We start from the raw sequence: 20,823 nt of genomic DNA, 5'->3' as shown, positions 1-20,823 counted from the left end.
TCAATAAGTCCATTACTGGCCAAGATTTGTAAAATCATGAAGTTTGATATGTCGCACGATGGGTTTCGTTCTTGTTGAGAATTGGCCACTTCCCGGGGCACCGGAACATTTCCGGGATGCTCAATGTGATTGTGAACCATCGAAATAGCTGCCACTGGTCCAATTACATCGTTTGAGAGAAAAAAACATGATGTTCACCGTGTGTATACTTATTACAGAACAATAAAGTCGAATGCCGACCAAAAGTGACCTCAACGGGAACCGATATAACTCAGGAACCATGAATTGATCAAAATATTTTAAGATGTATTCATAAACTTCAATAGATTCAAGACAAAATTCAATTTGTTGTAAAGAAAAATATTGAGAAATTATGTTTTTAGAGCTAATTGATTTTTGAAATCTATGCAAATTTAGACGTTAGGCACGCAAAGGTTAACATAATTTTTGTAATTCTGGTTTCGTTCGCATCCACCAAATTAAATTCGTTATTTCTTAGGTTGAACCAGATAGCACAAACAAACATTCCTTTCATTGTCGCATTCTCCGGTGCTTTGACAGGGGCATGATCCAGGATATAGTTCATTGCCCTGCCAACGCCTCGGCAGTATTGAAATCCGACTACATTTCCAATCACGAACCGATCGTTGCATGTGAATTGGCACAAATCACCAACGTAGATTTCCTCGTAGGTCCCAGGAGATGTATGTTTATACACTCAAAGATAAATTAAATCAAAAAAGCTTAAAAAGTATGCAGATTCCCGCTTCACCTTATTGAGTCCGAGCCATGATTACTTCGGCAGTAGTCATGCATGATTAAAATCGAAATAATCTTCCCAGTATTAAATTTTAGTCTTTTTCAATACTGATATATAATCAAAAAAGATCAAAATTCAATCAAAAATTATTAAAATGAAATCAAAAATGATTGACATTTATTCAAGAAAAGATAATCTACAATCTAATCAACCATGATTAAACTAGGATTAATATCAGATGCTTATATTTTAGAAAGAGAGGATTAGTTTTTAATCATTCGATATGATTAAACGGAGTTTAATGTCAAATTGATTAAATTTCAAGCAAAATGGGAATAGTTCAATTTATCAGTGTAGGGTCTATTCTGAAGTCATAACAGCGGTACCGATACAATTTATCAGAGCTGACATTATCCTTAACGTAGCAAAAGGGCCTGTGAAATTTTTGTTTCACGGGCCAATAACGAAAGGGTCTAACGGTACGCTGGGGGAAATTTAAGTACATTTCTCGTTGTACATTAATGGAGTTAATCCCGCATAAACGCGAACCATAAATTGACCTTACCTAAAATGGTTAAAAATTGTTTATAATCCCTGCTAAACTTTAACTGAAATGGTTATGGAACTTTACATGAACGTTTAGTGATAAAGTTTCAACCTTATGTATTATGGTTTTTTGGAACTGGACCTTACAAATAATGGGTTGTTAAGAACCATTACCGTTTCAAATTCTTGTTTTCTCCATACATTTTCGGAAAGAGAACTATATTAGAACCTTTTAACTTATGGTTTGAGAACTTTAATGGCAATGGTTATGGTAGTCAGTAAGGTCCACGAATGGTTTTGTAACATCGATCAACTTTATGTGGAATATATCGCGAATTGGTTGCCTGTAATTTACTGATCACCAATTCACGATATATTCCACGTAAAGTTGAGCGATAATACAAAACCATTAATGAACCTTACTGACTACCATAACCATTACCATTAATGTTCTCAAATCATAAGTAAAAACGTTCTTATATAGTTCTCTTTCTGAAAATGTATGGAGAAAACAAGAATTTGGAATGGTAATGGTTCTTAACAACCCATTATTTGTAAGGTCCAGTTCCAAAAAACCATAATACATAAGGTTGAAACTTTATCATTAAACGTTCATGTAAAGTTCCAAAACCATTTCAGTTAAAGTTTAGCAGGGATTATAAACAATTTTTAACCATTTTAGGTAAGGTCAATTTATGGTTCACGTTTATGCGGGATGTACTTAATTTATGCGACTTGTAATTAAAACTGAAATTTGTACTTAAAAGTAATTAAATGAAAACATTTCCGACGCTCGTAATTAAAGTAATTAATCATGTAGTTAACTGTAATTATTGTACTTAAAAAAGGCTTGCGTAGGAGTTAAAGGTTATTGCGTGCCCCTCGACTCATTATACACCGACTCTAATCCGTACTAGAGTCGGTGTATAATGAGTCACGCCAAGAGAAAAACAGTTGAACTCGCATCACGGTTTTCGAAAGATTCTCATTCTTTTCACTTGGCAACAGAGGACTTCTACAACAACTTCAAATGACTTCTAGCGAGAGAAAAAATATTGCGGCTGTAGTAAATCATTATATCAGTGATTTTGTCAAATTATCTTAACAAAAAATTGTAGAAATTCACATTACTAATCAATACCGAGCGTATCCCATGACAATTTAACGCTCACTGCGTGTTTATGCTCATTTCTTTGATTATATTTTATATTTTATTGCAATACCTTTCGTGGACCTTTCATAGCATCGTAATGTTTATTTACTTTGCACGATAGGTAGCCGGTTTGACAGTTCAATAGGTAGACTTGGCTTCACTCTTGGCGTGACTCATTATACACCGACTCTAATCCGTACTTTAACTATAGAGGGCTTTAGAAAATCTTAAAGGCCCAAACGCAAAATAGACGGAAGCGGAACGGAAACGGAAAGTTTGACAGTTGTCACAAATGACATCAAGATGCCTAACCGAAGTCGATTTGATTCTAACTAGTTTTCAATCCGACAAGTAGGCTTATTCAGATCGGGCTTTTCCGCTGCCGCTGCCGTTCTGCTTCCGCTGTCGCTGTCCGCTTTTAACGGATATGAGTAGATCATACTCAAATTTAGGGTGTTTAAAATTAGCGTGTAAGAAAATGTGACAGCTGACACATCGAATGATAAAGAAGAAGAAGTAGCAGACAACTAAAATCAGATTTTCTTGTTTTTGCCGTTTTTGCTAGCCTTATCACGTTCTGCTGTGATTTTTGTAGTTTTTAATAAGAAAATACACCATGGACAGCAAACAGAAGGTGTAAGTAACAAAAAAGAATATCAAAAATGCAATATGTAAATAACATTTTCTTTCCCTACAGACTAATTGTTGGTGATGTGAATGGAAAGTTGAAATCCTTTTTCGCGCGCATTGAAAACGTAAACAAAAAGACCGGTCCCTTCGATTTGGTAATATGTGTGGGCAACTTCTTTGGATCGTCACCGGAAATAACCGAATTGAACGAGTACAAAACCAACCGGAAGACAAGTATGTATTTTTTTTTTTTAAATAAATGGTGTTCGATACAATAGTATTTTTTGGGTTTCTAGTTGCTATCCCGACCTACATTCTTGGCCCCAACGATGAAAGCTCCGCCAAGTTCTACAAAGATGCGCAAGACGGTGATTTATGCCCTAATTTAAGCTATCTTGGCAAACGGGGTATTTATGCGACTTCTAGCGGTCTCAAAATTGCCTATGTCAGTGGGACGGAAGCCGACGGTGATACTCCCAAGTCCGTACCTCAGTGGAAATTTACCAAAGAAGACGTTATGGCCGTGCGGGATTCTTGCTTTGCTAGCAAATCCAACATGGGAGATTTCCGAGGCGTGGACTTGTTGGTAACGTCTCAGTGGCCGGCAGGAATAAAAGATGAAGCAAAAACTAGTTCAAAACGCATTGCCTGGCTAGCGGATGCGATAAAGCCACGATATCATGTTTGCGGACTTAATGGAGACTATTATGAACCCCCACCGTATCGGTAAGTTTATAATGTTTTTTTTACTTGATGTCATATGCTTGAACTGTTTAACGATTGTATTAACATGGTTCCAGCAACAAACCGGACAAGAATACTCAGATGGAACTGGCGACCCGTTTTATCGCTCTGGCTGAGTTTGCAAACCCAGAGAAAAAGAAGAATATCTACGCGCTGAACGTAACCCCAGTTGAGAAAATGCGAATCATTGAACTAATTCAGAAAACCACCGACGAAGTGGTTTCTCCGTATGCTGACATGTGTTTCGTTGAAGGTGACAAAGGTGCAAAAGAAGATCGTGGAAATCAGTATTTTTATGATATGAATGCATACGACGATAGTAGCCGTAAGCGAAGAAGTCAAGGCAATCGCATCAGCGGAAACCAGGATCAAAAGCGAACTAAACCGTCCTTTGATCAGGAGAAATGCTGGTTCTGTTTGTCCTCCGGCTCAATTGAAAAGCATCTGATCATTTCGGTTGGCGAACATTTCTATCTGGCATTGGCAAAGGGACCGGTTAACGAAACTCATATCTTGATCCTTTCCATAACACACATTCAAAATGCGTCGCTGCTCTCTGTTGAGCAATGGGCCGAACTGAACAAATTCAAAGACGCCCTGACACAGTTCTTCAAAGATCGCGAGGAAACGATTTTTCTCTATGAGAGGAACTACAAAACGGGTCACCTGCAGATCAATGCTATCGGGGTGGATAACAATGTGGCATGGAAAATTCAGCATGTTCTGGAAGACAAATCCGAGGAGCATAACATAACATTGGAAACGGTGCCGAAACCTTTGGCACCATCGGATCTACCTCAAAAGTGCCCCTATTTTGTGGCGGAACTTCCCGATGGTAATGTCATGTTTACGAAGCAGATGAAAAACTTCCCCCTGCACTTTGGCCGTGAGATTATCTGCGCGGATAACCTGCTCAATTGCGAAGAAAAGGTCGACTGGCGCCAATGCAACCTGGCAAAGGAAGAAGAGGAAGCAATAACGATGAAGTTCCGCGAAAGTTTCAAACCGTACGATTTCACGGTTTAAGTCAAGGACGAAGAATTAGCTTAATTTTATTTGTTTTCTTGAATTTTTGTATTTGACAATTTCATCCTTAAAGGACTTATTCTCTTTTCGAAAGGGATATTAACTGTAAAATTGAATTTAATAAAACTATTTCTTTGACTGCATGACTGGGTAGTATTTATAGAAAAGTTTTCTGATAGTTATAGGCCGTTTGTAAGCTACCTTGAACGCTTTCGAGAGGTTTTATACTATATACAAATTGGTTATCAAAGCATGTTCTAATGTATTGCATTTCTGCACAAATTTGTTTCTAGTTTCGTTAATTTGAAAATCTACTTTCGGAATGTTAGCCTCTTGATGGAGGTCGGAAATGCAGGTATCGAAAGGACGATCTAGGATCATCCTCAATACCCTGTTCCTGTGAGTTTGTGCCCATGATTCCCACACCAGAGCTGCGTAGAAGATCGCAGGCGCAATGATTTGTTTGTAGACAGTCAGTTTGTTCACCTTAGAGAGACGAGATCTGCGGCAAATTAGCGGATACAAACACCTAACTAAATTGGAACACTTAACTACTGCCCTATCTATGTGCGAGCGGAAAAGGAGCTTCTCGACAAATAACATACCATACATAACGTACCAAGATATCAAATATATCATATATACCTATCATATATCATATTAATATAATATATTTGAAGATATGTTACTTCGGTGGACCACTCAACCCTTGTGCCATCCATTATTAAAGTACAAAAGGGAGCCGGTTTTAGTTTGGGAGATTGCCGATGGAGGAACATTATTGATTGGGTTTTGGAAGCATTGATTTTGATTTTCCCGGTGTTGGCATAATCATCAAAGGCATCAAGGCATCGTTGAAGCTTGTTTGTTATTTCACGAGGCATCCTTTCCTTGACGGTTATGGCGGTATCATCTGCGAACAGGAAGAACACGCAACCGTTGCCCAAGGGAGGAATGTCGGAAGTGTAGATGCTGTATAGCAAAGGGCCCAACAGACTTCCTTGCGGAACACCTGCTGGGATGGAAAATGTGTTTGAATTGCAACCATTCAACGATACGATCAAGTTCAGTAAGCTATAAGCAAAATAGCCAATCATACACTAATTCAGTTGAATACTAAGGCCCCTTTATATCACAGGGCCTATCGGAATGGACAATGGAGATAAGCCGTTTTGAAATTAGCGATAAAAATCCTTATAAAATGGGTTATAATCAAATTTCACTATGTGTGCGGGTAAAGTCGAGGGCATTTCAATGCGTTAGGACGGAATTGAAACTTGTAGAACGAATTTAGAATCAAGAATCAGTATCTCAATAATTTGTGACTCTTAATGAAATCCAACAATAGAAAGGTGAATAAATTTAGAAGCCATTTTTGACAGAAATATTCCGTTTTTTGTTCAAACCCGTTCATAAAGAAGAGGTAAAGTGCGGGTTGTGCTTAGTAGGACGGAAATTAGATCAAAACCCCTATCGTTTTCGAGAAGCGTGTTTGTTCACTGCATCGCCAAGAATTTTGCAAGGTCAGTGTAATGGCAGTTTATTATGTTGCTTTTGTCAATGTGAAATTATCTATTAGGTTTTGTTGGTACAACCATAGAGGTAACTCTAAGACCACTGGGTCCCGAAGAAAATCATTATTATTTTTGGCTCACTCAGTACCAGAACAACGGTCCCAAGCAGTCCCAAGCTATTTCACTCACCCCTGCATGTTCTGCATGAATCCACACACCCCTGATGTTATCTGTCAAACTTTCATAGCGAATCAAAACAAACATAGTGTAGTAATAGAATTTCAACTAGAATAGGGTACGTTAATCGTTTGCTTGGGACCAATAGGCTACTAAAGTGGTGAGCCAATTTAAAATCGTTAGTTTCGTATTGATTGTTGGTACAACGGTAGTACAACCATAGAGGTAACTCTAAGACCACTGGGTTCCGAAGAAAATCATTATTATTTTTGGCTCACTCAGTACCAGAACAACGGTCCCAAGCAGTCCCAAGCTATTTCACTCACCCCTGCATGTTCTGCATGATTCCACACACCCCTGATGTTATCTGTCAAACTTTCATAGCGAATCAAAACAAACATAGTGTAGTAATAGAATTTCAACTAGAATAGGGTACGTTAATCGTTTGCTTGGGACCAATAGGCTACTAAAGTGGTGAGCCAATTTAAAATCGTTAGTTTCGTATTGATTGTTGGTACAACCATAGAGGTAACTCTAAGACCACTGGGTCCCGAAGAAAATCATTATTATTTTTGGCTCACTCAGTACCAGAACAACGGTCCCAAGCAGTCCCAAGCTATTTCACTCACCCCTGCATGTTCTGCATGAATCCACACACCCCTGATGTTATCTGTCAAACTTTCATAGCGAATCAAAACAAACATAGTGTAGTAATAGAATTTCAACTAGAATAGGGTACGTTAATCGTTTGCTTGGGACCAATAGGCTACTAAAGTGGTGAGCCAATTTAAAATCGTTAGTTTCGTATTGATTGTTGGTACAACAGTGTACTTTGTATGTTTGTACAAGGTATTAAGAGTTACCTCTATGATCATAGTACGATGACTAGCATTGATCATCAATACAAAATGACAGACAGTTTATCAGCAGTAACTACTTGTTATACAATGTTTGTTTTGTCGCACGTCGTTTGATGATGATGTTGCAATGGTCGTCATTGTAGCTAAACCTTATGCAGTGATGGTGATAATTCTCAGCACTGGTTAAATGGAGACAACTTCTGTGTACAGGATGTATATTTTAAACCACCCACATAGCATAACAAATCAAATTTTAATCCGGGAATCAAAAAAATAATAATAAAAATGACACAAGATAAGTGAAAATTTTCAATTTCCTATAAAATAGTCATTTATTGATTACTTTTTGTTATGAATGATATTTATCATTGAACCTAGTGGCCATCTGGTTTTTCCACTCTTCGTTTTTGCTTCGGATATGCTTCTAGTTTGTAGGTATTAGGATATCGCAGCCGCAGATTGAGTTCCCCATTCATCTTCTTGTTGGGTGCTTCATCTTCACCCGATCGCTTTCGGTAGCGTAATAAGTAGCCAGGAAGTTCGAACCATCCACCAGGTTTGCCTTTTACTCCATCGCACGTTAGACCGCCTTGGCGATTATTGTAACACCGAACAGGTCGAGAGTTGGATTCGTTTGATTCGGAGGTATCCGGATCTCCGGCATGCGATGACAGCGGATACGTAGTACTAGAATACTTTACAGATGTTGAAGATTTGGCCGATTCGTGTGAGTGACTATCATCCCAGTAGTTGGAATCAGGGTAATCAAACGGTGGGGGATTAGGATGGAAATGCGCTCGAGGTTTTTTCGTGCTTGGTGTGGGGTGACCATAAGGTATTTTTGAAGTGCGATGGTGTCGATTCCATGCAACGTCATCCCAGGTGAATTCTTCATAGCTGTCGTACTCTTCAGAAGAACTATCCTTGGAGGTTCGTGTGGAATATTTAGTGCTAGTAGTGGGTTGCTGAGATGTAGACGAAACTGCGGTGGAACTTTCAGTTGTCTGTTTTGACGTAATCCTTGTGGTTGTGTAAGTTTTAGTAGATGTTTCATTAGTATTTCCAGTAGTGGGTTGCTGAGAAGTGTAGAAAATAGTTGTGGTACTTCCAGTTACCTGTTTTGACGTAATCGGTGTGGTTGTGTAAGTTTTAGTAGTTATTTCATTGGTATTTCCAGTAGTGGGTTGCTGAGAAGTGTAGGAAACGTTTGTGGTACTTCCAGTTGCCTGTTTTGACGTAATCGGTGTGGTTGTGTAAGTTTTAGTAGATGTTCCATTGGTATTTCCAGTAGTGGGTTGCTGAGATGTGTACGAAACGTTTGTGGTACTTCCAGTAGTCTGTTTTGACGTAATCGGTGCAGATGTGTAAGTTTTACTAGATGTTTCATAGGTATTTACAGTAGTGGGTTGCTTAGAAGTGTATGGAACTTTTGTGGTACTACCACTTGTCTGTTTTGACGTAAGCGATGTTGATGTATCAGTTTTGGTATTTCCAGAAGTAGCTTGTGTAGTTTCGGTTGGTAGTTTTGTTTCACTTGTTGAAGTTATTGAATAAGATTTCATTTTTGTCGTATCACTTGTAGCTGTCTCTGTAGTTATGGCTGTACTAATTTCTTCGGTGATCGTGCTGATTGAAGTGCTAGTTTCATTAGAACTGTGTCCTGTTGTAGTGTCACTACTTTCCATAGTTACTGTTTCTGACTCCCCTGTACTGCTTGTGTCTGTTACTGAAGTATGGTCATCAGTTGTTTCTGTTCGAGTATCTGGAGTAGTTGAAAACTCATTTGTAATTGTTCTTTCATCAGTTTGCGAAATTGTGGTATCTGTATCTGTTTCAGTTTCTTGAGAATCAGTTGCTTCGGTGTATGGAGTTGTACTGGATTCTGGTTCAGTTACTGAGCTATTTTCGGTTGAATCTGTAACCTCAGTTTCATCTGATGTAGTTGATTCCGTATCCGTGGCTATTCCAGACGTACTGGAAACGGTATATGGGCTCACGGTACTATCCGTAGTCTGAGTAGTTGGATATGTATTAGTGGAATTGATAGAAATCTCAGTTGTAGAGCTACATGAACTAGTAGTAATTGTTGTGTTTAGAGTGCTGATTGCGGTGGTATGTTTAGGAATACAGTTATCAATTTTCAAATTGTGTTTAAAGACATAATCCTTTACAATTTTGTCCCATGGCATATATTCGCAGTTAGTGTAGTATCCCATATAACAGCGTTCTTTTTCGATATCGTAATACATCATTGGGGGGCATCTAAAAATAATAACCAAATTATGTAGAAAAGATGGCTTAATCCTCTAATGATTAGAATTTCCTACTCATATCTGATTTGAAAGAATGATCCATCCATATTCGGTATACAACGATAAAACAGATTGCAATGACGTGATGTTCGAAATTGTCCTTGTACAATGCACTTAGGAAAGTAGTCGTAATCAAAGCGGTCCAGTATATCGTAGTGATCCACCTGTCGATTCAGAATATTAAATTAAGCATCGACCAATTTATATAATTTGAACCTTACGTAGCACTTTGTCATTGTTACACATCGGTGAAGATCGGGATGATACATAGTTTCATATGGGCATTTATACACGTATTGCAAGTAGTTATGGTTGTTCCTTTGACAATCGTAGTAGAATGAACAGTTGGAAGGAACCGGAAACTTGCCTGGAAAAATTCTAATCATAATTAGTTCATTCTAACACTTGGATGAAACATTACCATCTTTGTTGCAGTTAGGTATCATAACGTCACAGTTTTCCGATTCGTCGTAAATTCGGATTGTATCATGAGGTTTATTAGCAGGTAGTATGCATTGTCCTAAGGTTTCGTTGAATTTCTATAAAATCGTTGAATGTATAGTATTAAAACAAAAACAACACCTACACACTAAGATTTTTTTTTGCCGAGATGGGCATCACCTCGGTATTTTATTTTACTGGATCTCAGCGAAAAACTTACCGATATCCAGCAAAATGTATGTCTGTTAGCTGAGATCTCGGCAAAATTCCCGTTTTTTAGCTGAATCTCGGTTAGTTTTTGACTGAGATCCAGCGAAATAAAATGCCGAGCTGCTCGGTGGTGCCCATCTCGACGAAAAAATCTAGGTGTGTAAACTCCTTACCATATTTGTCGGACACATTCCGATCATGAGGCCGTTAGGGCTGCACAAGTAGTAGAAATCATTTCTGTTGAAGGTATGCAGACCACTATCTCCGTTGGCACATTTGGCAGACTGAAAATATTGACCAGAAATGTTTTAACAGCTAATGTCTAGTATTGCACAAAAGGATAGGATTGGTGACGATCAGACTTGCGAAATAAAGGCGATTAATTTAGTTCTATTTAACTTTTTTTCATGATTTAAACACCCTCCCACCTATGTAACAATAAGTAACCCTTGACAAGACCTTATAATATATCGTAACACTAACTCACTCTCCCCTCCATATTTTCAAGATTGTAAAAAATGACACTTAACAGTTTAAATCTCCAAGCTTCTCTCCTGATCCTACACACTTAATCGGCATTTACTTGTGCTAATATCTCTGCAAAATATCAGTTTGTTAGCTGATATCTCAGCAAAATGTTATTTTTTTGCTGAGTCTCGGCAATTGTTTTACTGAATCTCAGCAAAATAAATTGCAAAACTGCTCGGCTGTTGGAATCGCAGCCGAAAAAATGTGTACACTCAAAAATGTTACCCTATTAAGGAGGAGACCCCGGCGTAATGGTTAGCATCCATACCTCTCACGCCAAAATCACGAGTTCAAATCTCACCCCCAGACAAGTCACGAATGACCCAAGAGCGTTAAAGTGACTATAATAATAATAATAATAATAATAATAAAAAAAACCTCGCGTCAAACCCGATCCTAGCATTCAGCTATTCTTGTTAAACTACAAGAAATGAAATATCGGCTTCATAAAGGTAACGCAATTTAATTGAAAAAAAAAAAAAATACAACAGGCACGTCAATGTCCCATTTAAATTTTGTCGCCGAGATTCCAACAGCCGAGCTTCTTAATGCTTTCTAGAGCTTTAATTCAACAGTGTAGTTTGCTAGTAATGTTCTTAAGCTGTTACTGCTTTCAAATAAGTCGATTTTTAAATGTTCTGGCCTGTGCGAAAATATTACTGTGCAATTATTTTTAATTTGGGGTGTATTCGATAAAAATGGCACACCGAAAATCTTCTGTAACTTTGAACCTATGAATAAAAAACCAGAAAATTTGAGTAAATATTATTCATTGTGTATTGTTTACATCAAGTTACATAGTTGTTCATACTTCGTCGAAATAATAAATTGTCCATGAAAAAAAGTTGTGCACTTACAATCAAAATCCAGAGGCGTCCCATCGATGGATCGCTTGGAATTGCAAATACAACTGTGTGGGATAAGAACCTTCAAGGAGCGCCTGAGTGCCCGAAGGAAGGAAGGGAGTGGTTTTAAAAGTGGTTCAATGGACAGTAAAATTGCCAGGAAAGTGGTGTAACAGTTCAAAAACCCAAAAGTGGTGCAACAGTTCAAATGTCAATTCGAGATCTCGATAAAAAGTCCAAGGTGTTAGTCGATTTTGTGCAACCATGAAGCGTGCTGGGTTACATGTTTACAAGATGAAAAAAGCCCCAAACCGGAATGAAAAGCAAAACATCACTGCAAAAACCCTCGCCGGGTAATGTTACAGGAAGTTGCTCACCAAATCGTGTTGCATCGTGATGGATGACGAAACTTACGTCAAGGCCGACAACTTCCTGGGCAAGAATATTTCGTTGCCAAGTCTAAGTTCGATATTCCCGAGGATGTTTGAAAGAAGAAATTATCGAAAGTTGCAAAGAAGTTCCTGATCTGGCAGGCGCAGCGTCTTCACGGTACAACGAAAGTAAACGAAAGTTTTGCACTCACTTGTTCTCCGCTTGCTATGTGCGAATATGTAAAAGCCCATTTGTACACAAGTTTGAACTCAAGTACAATGAACAACACACTTAGAAATAACTAACTTTACACGTGACTTAATTCATCTTTGACACAAAGAATCAGACGTAAACAAATATTTCATGTAAAATTAAGTGTTCCGAGACTGAAAAGTTCGTTGCTCGACGAAAAGCACGTTTGATTGAATTTAATTGCGCATCTGTTATGACTCAATTTTATGTCAAAATTGACGCTCGTATATGTCAGTCTTAGAGCACCTAAATTTACATGATTTTTTCTAAGTGTGAAGTTTACACCTGGGTATTGCGAACTCTGTCGATTTAATTTTTCAACTGACATAAACATATTGAAAATCTTTCGAAGCTTGAAATTGTTTTGCTGAAACAGCTCACGAAATCGTATATACATGCTGTCAAATGAACTTTTGGTTACTTCTTCTCTGCTCCACAAATAATGTATATACATGGTGTTTGGTGTGCACCTGCCCACAAAGCTCAAATGGCTCTTATATAAAGTTTGATTTAATTCTTGTTTCAGCAATTCGTAACCCAGTTTAGGCATTGTTATTAATATCAAATAAAAACACTTATTCGAGCATCGCGTTTGATGATTTACATCATCCGCCTACTAAGGTTGATGTTTCGACAGTCTCATAATTATAATTCTTAATTTGTTTTCAGTAGGTGGCAACACCTTTACTTGTGGTTCAAACAGTTACTACCTACATGACTTCTGAGCTCTTTTGAATGTTTGGCTCCCGTTTGACAGTTTGACTTGGCTCCCAGATGACAAGCATTTTGAGTTAGTTCGCAGTACTCAGGTTTACACCCATGCGCATGTGCTCATATGTGAGACGGCTTGCATAAAGGGCAAACGAATTAGTTCCTTTTCCTTCTATGAGTACTTCTTACATGCCTTTAACCTTAACACTATCCACGCTTTAAAATATACGAGAGGTCAAGACGTAGGTCACAAGGTTTATGGTTCGAGTTCCGGTCTGCAGCGTTTTTTTTTTTTGTTATTTTATAATTTTATAATTTTTCTCCGTGCACAAACCCATGCAAACCTATGCAAACATCTGCGAATACAATTGTGTACATCGATACACCCGAGTGTATTGTATGAATTGTACCAGTATACAAAATTAGGTGTAAGTTCAAGCTGAACATTCGCTTTGATTTTTGTGCACAAGCTCAACATGGAACATGTTTTCGTGAAGACTGGACAGGTGATTTGCGGATGTGGTGAAATAAGCGCTCCCTTCATCACTTCTGGAACAATCAACGGTGCGATTTACACGGAAAAGTGCATTAACAACCGTATCTTTCCATTCATAAGGAAGCACAAAGGATCGACTCTGTTTTGGCCTGATCTATCATACTGCGACTACGTTTGAAACGTTTTAGAGTGGTACCAACAATCAATACGAAACTAACGATTTTAAATTGGCTCACCACTTTAGTAGCCTATTGGTCCCAAGCAAACGATTAACGTACCCTATTCTAGTTGAAATTCTATTACTACACTATGTTTGTTTTGATTCGCTATGAAAGTTTGACAGATAACATCAGGGGTGTGTGGATTCATGCAGAACATGCAGGGGTGAGTGAAATAGCTTGGGACTGCTTGGGACCGTTGTTCTGGTACTGAGTGAGCCAAAAATAATAATGATTTTCTTCGGGACCCAGTGGTCTTAGCAACAATCAATACGAAACTAACGATTTTAAATTGGCTCACCACTTTGGTAGCCTATTGGTCCCAAGCAAACGATTAACGTACCCTATTCTAGTTGAAATTCTATTACTACACTATGTTTGTTTTGATTCGCTATGAAAGTTTGACAGATAACATCAGGGGTGTGTGGATTCATGCAGAACATGCAGGGGTGAGTGAAATAGCTTGGGACTGCTTGGGACCGTTGTTCTGGTACTGAGTGAGCCAAAAATAATAATGATTTTCTTCGGGACCTACTAGTCTTAGAGTTACCTCTATGGTCTTAGAGTTACCTCTATGGTGGTACCAACAATCAATACGAAACTAACGATTTTAAATTGGCTCACCACTTTAGTAGCCTATTGGTCCCAAGCAAACGATTAACGTACCCTATTCTAGTTGAAATTCTATTACTACACTATGTTTGTTTTGATTCGCTATGAAAGTTTGACAGATAACATCAGGGGTGTGTGGATTCATGCAGAACATGCAGGGGTGAGTGAAATAGCTTGGGACTGCTTGGGACCGTTGTTCTGGTACTGAGTGAGCCAAAAATAATAATGATTTTCTTCGGTACCCAGTGGTCTTAGAGTTACCTCTATGGTGGTACCGAGCCACGGAATCAATTACGTGCCAAAAGATCTGAACCTAGCAAATTCACCGGAACTTCGCCCAATTGAAAAATTCTGGGCAATTATAAAGACGGAACTTCGCAAACTTCCCAAAACTACACCCAACCGGGGGATGTAAGATTCGCTTACAATTATGTGAGATTCATCATCAGAGGATGTTAGTGGAGACCGCATGAACCGAGGCTGCGATATACCTTGCTGCGGTCCAATGCAAGAAAATTGGAGACCGAAAAATGTAGAGTGTATTAGCATAGAGGTAACTCTAAGTCCAGAAGGTCCTGAAGAAACGAGCTCAAATTTTTGGCTCAGCTCTGGTACTGGTATCTTCGGTCCCAAGCTAATCGATGCACCCCTCGAAACTTACGAAAATCCACGAACCCCTCATTTTATCTGTCAAACTTTCATAGCGAATCAAAACAAACATAATGTAGTACTAGAATTTTGACTAGAATGGGATACGTTAATCGATTTGCTTGGGACCAATAGGCTAGTCAAGTAGTGAGCCAATTTAAAATCGTTAGTTACGAATTGATTGTTGGTATTAGTGAGGTAAATTAGTTATGTCGAAAAAAATAGGAAACAGATTGCCGACTGGACTTCGAGGTTCGACCACGAACGTTGCGATTATCAGACCTGTGCTTTCTCCACTTCTCCATGCTTCTGAATATGGATAGCCTAAAAGCAAACATGAAGCGCTCATTTTCTCGCATACTCGACTTCGTATGCTTTTTCTGCTGGAGAGATTCGAGGCGAGTGTGTGCGTCGTTCTACAATGTTTTACAATGTGCGTCGTTCTACAAGCTTACTGGTATAGTCGAAAGTGTAGATAGAACACGAAATAAAAAAGACAAAAAACCTTTACATGGCCTGCATGGTCCATTTCTAACATTCGTTGCGATGTTCATGAACAGAGGATGATAGGAAACGGAACTAACATTCATTGTAATAGATTTTTGGTTTGCGTGTATTAAAACAGAGCTGGAGTTGAAGAAAATTAGGGTAAAAACAACAAAAACACTGGGAAGCTCGGTTGTACAAAATTTGATGGGTGGAGTGAAAAGAAAGGGGTGGGCATTCGGAATGGGAGAAGAAACTCATTAGTAGTTTTTCATTCCCTGAAAATTTGAAGAGAAACCGATAATCGATTTAATTTTGGTGAGTAAATATGTGTGTGCCATTTTTATCCAATACACCCTTTACTTCCACAGTTGTTAATTGGAAAATCAAAATTGCAAATTAAAAGCATTTTAAGATACTGCCCGTGGAAAATTTTGAAATCATCATCACTTTCATAGTTCTTCTATTCTCCACGGGAGCCAACTTTGATTTACCACTCTTAGAAGCTGAAAATTCTTCAACCCCTGTGGTAGAATATGCAAATCGTCAACCGGAATACATCCTATTTCAATACTATAAAGCATACGGCCAGTTTTGCGTAAAATTAGTATTTCATCTTACAATTACTAAGACTGCTATTGTTAAGTAGTCTGACGATGAATGCAAATTTTTCTCTGAATTTTCAATATTTCCAAATCAGAGAAAAATTAGCCTCCTACGTCAGATTATTTGACAACACCTGACCGCAGCCTTCAAAGCATAGTGCGGTGGTCAAATGCGATGCAAATTTTTCTCTGAATTATCTATATTAGAATAATCAGTCGTGTTGCTGTTGGACCAGAAGCATTTTACATGTTAATTTGAAACAATAGAAAAAAGAAGAATTTGTTGCACTGTTAAAAAGAACCTTGCTTACATGGTCTACGATGACGAGATATCCACCGCCTGGAAACTCTTGACATTTATGCTTAAACCTATCGTAATATTCGATGTTGCTGCATGATCTCTGCAAAGAAATAAAATATGTGGTTAACCGTTAGTGAAGTTTGTTGTCAATGCGCTGATAACATGTTTTTTCACGTTTAGAACAAGTCCGCACAAAAATAACAAATCTCGATTTCGATGGAAGTTTGTATAGTGTAGAGCGCTTCTTTGCCATTATCGCACATTACCGTTCAATCGGGCATTAAACATTGATCATATCAATAATTTCACCGTACGCATATCATTCAGTTCATTCCGATACGTTAGTTCAAAAAAGCTACAAAACCTGTTAGAGCGCAAGTACGAATATTTGCACCCTTTTTCTTATTCTTTGGCTTATATAACGTCCCTACTGGGACTTTACGCCAGCTCTTAACTTGGTGTTTTAGATACACATCTGTGGAGAATGTTAATTGAGAGCTTTCTAAGCCTGTACCACTTTTGCATTGATACACTGAGGCAAAGTAACGTTAGAATTCCATAAGAACTACTTATGGAATTTCGACATTTTTTTCTTATGGAAATCATAATTTAGCTTATGAAACTTAAAAAAAAACTTAATTAAAAACTTACCGCTACACCACCGGCGCCGGCTTTCGTCAAACTTATGATTTCCATAAGAAATCTTATTGTTGAAATTTCATAACTCAGTGCCAACATTTCAAAGGGGCGTAATTGCATTTGTAAACAATGGCTTTAGTCGTCGATTTCTCGCGAATAAAAGCTCACTCATGAAAAATAATGACACCAGCAGGTAGAGGAATGTTTCGTCTACCAGCTAGCATTGTAATTTTAGAGAAGTAAGATTTCATTCGTGAGAAATTGACGGCTAAAGTCATTGTTTACAAAAGCAATTACGCCCCTTTGAAATGTTGGCACTGAACTGGTTCTTATGGAATTCCTACGTTCCTTTACCTCAAAGTATATAGGTTAATGGAGCGGTGCCGGTGGTGTAAGCGTGGCTACCTCTCACCCCAGAAGGCCTGGGTTCAATCCCAGTCGACGCCACCAGGATGTTCTGAGGCATAACATCGGGATGTTCTGAGGCATTCCCTTCGGAAGGGAAGTAAAGCCGTTGGTCCCCGGTTCATGAGTTGATGGGTCGATAGGTAGGGTTCAGGTGTGGGAGCTGCCTCCCTGGCGTCGGTAGCATTGGTGCTCAGCATTGAAAACAAGATCGACGGAAATCAATCCAAAGGAAAAAAAAAAAAGTTAATGGCGTATAAGAACCACTCGTAGTACCAAAGATGAATACTAAGATGAAACTGTCCGAAGAAAAACTTTCTATTTCAGTGTCCTCTTTCACGGTCCCTTTCATCCAATGCATACCCCCCGTATTCAAGGTAACTTTGTGGTTTTGCTGCCCCATCGGTAGAGATGAAATTTTGCGCTCATTTTTATCATTTTTTACTCGATTAACAACTAATCGATTATTTTTTTGTTCGCTGTGCTGCCATTTTTCCACCAATGAGAGTGCAGCACATGTTGGAAACGATCGGTGATGATCCTCTGGAGATGTTAATGCTTATATCGGCATGATATAACCAAGGTTGCAAATACTCATTTCAGCTAAAACAATGTTTTTCTAAATTATGAAATAATTAGATGCCATGATCAAATTTTGAATTAGTAGGATACAAGAAGAGGTTGCATAGAATGTGTTTGACATATTAAACCTGTTTATTTCACTTCATGAGAGTCACAATCAGCGATTTTTCACAAACTCACTCACTCACTCACTCACTCACTCAGCGATCAGCAAATCGCTGATTGTGACTCATAGAAAGCAAAATTTACAGGTTTTATGTTTCCAACGCATACTTTGTAACCTCTTCTTGTAAGTTACAAGTAAAACATGCCATCATACCATCTTTTGTTTTTATTATTCCGAAAAACATTATTTTAGCTGAAATGAGTATTTGCAACCTTGGATATAACCGATAACAAATATTTACTTTTCGGTTTGTTAATCGATTAATCGATTATTCGAATGAAAATCGGCCATAACTAGAGGAATGTGAAACGTCACTTAAAATATAAGGACCGTACATAAATAATGATACGATTTGAAAGGGACCGGGGCTAATCATAAATTACGTCCCCACGGTAACTGAAATAAACACGAGTGTTCACCGGTTGGTAGTACCTCATGTATTACGATAATTATTCATAAGCTTATAAAATGCATAACTCTAGCCATGGAATTCATAAGTATCTCATGAAATTAAAATTGTCCAGGTTCATAAGTCATGTCTTGTGGAATTCTTAAGATTTTTTTGCCTCTGATTATACACAGGCAAGTAAATCATCCTCTATGCCCAGGGAAGTCGAGAAATGTTTCATTCCGGAAAAATTCTAGACCAGACCGGGAATCGAACCCTGCCATCTCCACAATGGTCTTGCATTATAGTTGTGCATTTACCGACTGAGCCAAAGCAGGCCCCAAATATTTGCAACCTTTATCTCAAAGCAAAAGAAGCACTCTTAGCGAATCAATTGTTCCTGCCATACGGATGACGAAGAAAATCTAATGGCGTTTCAATGCGTTTGGACGGGAATGAAACTCGCAGGACGAATTTGGAATCAAGAAGTAGTGCTATATTTTTAACAAAATATAATCAACACACTAAGATTATTTCATAGATTTATGTAAAATTTTACCGAAATCTCAACAGCTGAACGTTCGGTAAACAGTTTTACAGTTTTCCTGTATTTTTTTACAGATATCTGTGAAAAAATCACAGATATTTGTGAAAAAGTACAGGAAATCCATGAAACTGAGGTTATGTATAGTGGAGTCCAGGCCCACATTTTAGGGGCCCCCACAAATTTTAGAAATTTTAATATTAAAACATAGAACCATGTTTCATTAATGTGAAGCCGAATTATGACGCCATTTGATATGATCAACATTTTAATAAAAATGCGGCTACATCTATGCATATACCACTATGTTACTTATTTCTAATGAGAATTGAACTTGAACCAAACAGCGCCACCCACACTGGATCCGGACCTGACGCGTTGCGGCAAAGTGACAGCTAACTCTATTGTTTAACTATCAAATTTACGTCAACGCAACGTTTAGCGCTAAGCGCTTAACTGTGATGATCGATTTTGTCTCTAGGGTTTCTCTTTGAATTACATTTTATCTAGATTTAAAAAAATCCAAGATTTTGCCAAAGTATTTTTACACTTTGGGGAAAGTTGTATTAACTAGATAAAACAGCAAACGCTATTAGCAAAACAAAAATTCAATGGAAAGAATCAATCATTGTTGGTTCTTATGATTATAAACGCTAGATGTAATTATAGCAATCGATTTCAGTCTATTCTGTTTCATCATGATTAGGATAGAGGAACGTATAGCCATGACTGGTACACCTACCCTACCCACATATTATTCAGCAATCATTTTACTTCTCTTCCCTGAATGCGGGCTTAAGCAATAGCAGGGTCAGATCTCACCGCAGGTGTACACTAGACTGATGCAAAATATGACATATTCACTCCAAAGTGATCAAACTGTTTCAAATCGGGTCCTGATTAGCCTCCCAAAATTTGAACTTGTTTGGTAAGAAACTGATATGGCACAAACCATTTGAAGTTTATAAGGAAATTACTATGGGAAAACCAAATGTTTTGTTCATAGCCATCTAACAATTCACCATATCGCTTTGCTTTAAGCAATTGAGCTTATAGCCAATTTTCTCAGCTACAATTTTGTTCAAAACCAGTTTTCGACATAATGTAAGCATCAAAAGTTATTAATCATTCTAGTCACTAATGTCTTATGATTATGCTCAATCAACTGTTCAGCAGGCAACATTGGTGTTTCTGTCGCGTAGAATAAAGCACTAAAATCATGGCTACTATGTCACACTGCAGCATACAGTGTTGCCCACAAAACAGCTGCTTGATCATGCCATAAGATTATCAATCTCTTAAACAATTAATAACTATTTTAAGTTCTTCATTCTGTAAAGCTGTAGCAGAGAAATTTTTTCATAAGAATAGCTATAGAACTTTTGAACAGTGCAATATGGAAAAAGGCTGGAAGATAATGATCAAACAGTTTGGATTTCCCACAGTTATTTCCATATAAACTTCAAATGAAATGTTTCTTATCAAATGAGTTCTAATTTTGGGATGCTAATCAGAACCCAATTTGAGACCGTTTGAGCACTGTGGAGCGAAAATATCAAAATTTGCATCAGTCTACTGTACACATTCAGGTGTTTTTAATCATAGTCAAGTATACAAATAATAATTGGAGGATGTAAGCGCATAATTTTCAC

General features: G+C 38.0%; 2 protein-coding genes across 2 annotated transcripts; one reads left to right on the top strand and one right to left on the bottom strand.

The window, feature by feature from the left end:
• Positions 1–2,986: 2,986 nt before the first annotated feature.
• Positions 2,987–4,968, top strand: LOC135700940 (CWF19-like protein 1 homolog). Its single transcript, XM_065221609.1, has 4 exons — positions 2,987–3,095; positions 3,157–3,323; positions 3,386–3,815; positions 3,890–4,968. Exons 1-4 carry the CDS (start codon positions 3,076–3,078, stop codon positions 4,857–4,859), a joined length of 1,587 nt encoding a protein of 528 aa, XP_065077681.1. The 5' UTR covers positions 2,987–3,075; the 3' UTR covers positions 4,860–4,968.
• A 2,816-nt stretch (positions 4,969–7,784) lies between these two features.
• On the bottom strand, positions 7,785–10,573 carry LOC135700957 (uncharacterized). The gene is made up of 5 exons (XM_065221624.1): positions 10,547–10,573; positions 10,144–10,261; positions 9,944–10,089; positions 9,738–9,886; positions 7,785–9,672 (listed from the first exon to the last, which is right to left on the bottom strand). The coding sequence occupies exons 1-5, from the start codon at positions 10,571–10,573 to the stop codon at positions 7,785–7,787; spliced, it is 2,328 nt and encodes a 775-aa protein (XP_065077696.1).
• Between the last annotated feature and the right edge of the window lie 10,250 nt (positions 10,574–20,823).

Source organism: Ochlerotatus camptorhynchus, unplaced genomic scaffold (assembly GCF_037179485.1).
Source record: "Ochlerotatus camptorhynchus isolate MF236.1 unplaced genomic scaffold, CSIRO-AGI_Acam_v1.1 ptg000146l, whole genome shotgun sequence".
NCBI classification, from domain to species: domain Eukaryota; kingdom Metazoa; phylum Arthropoda; class Insecta; order Diptera; family Culicidae; genus Ochlerotatus; species Ochlerotatus camptorhynchus.
This window is presented reverse-complemented; position numbering and strand designations above follow the sequence as displayed.

What these genes read in the sequence shown, in the direction of transcription:
- LOC135700940 (XM_065221609.1), top strand. Translation starts at nt 3,076, where the DNA reads ATGGACAGCAAACAGAAGGT. An exon ending in ATGGACAGCAAACAGAAGGT is followed by an intron (nt 3,096 to 3,156) that starts GTAAGTAACAAA and finishes CTTTCCCTACAG; the next exon opens with ACTAATTGTTGGTGATGTGA. An exon ending in TATGAACCCCCACCGTATCG is followed by an intron (nt 3,816 to 3,889) that starts GTAAGTTTATAA and finishes ACATGGTTCCAG; the next exon opens with CAACAAACCGGACAAGAATA.
- LOC135700957 (XM_065221624.1), bottom strand. Translation starts at nt 10,573, where the DNA reads ATGATCGGAATGTGTCCGACAAATATG. An exon ending in GAATGTGTCCGACAAATATG is followed by an intron (nt 10,262 to 10,546) that starts GTAAGGAGTTTA and finishes ACGATTTTATAG; the next exon opens with AAATTCAACGAAACCTTAGG. An exon ending in ACCTAACTGCAACAAAGATG is followed by an intron (nt 10,090 to 10,143) that starts GTAATGTTTCAT and finishes GAATTTTTCCAG; the next exon opens with GCAAGTTTCCGGTTCCTTCC.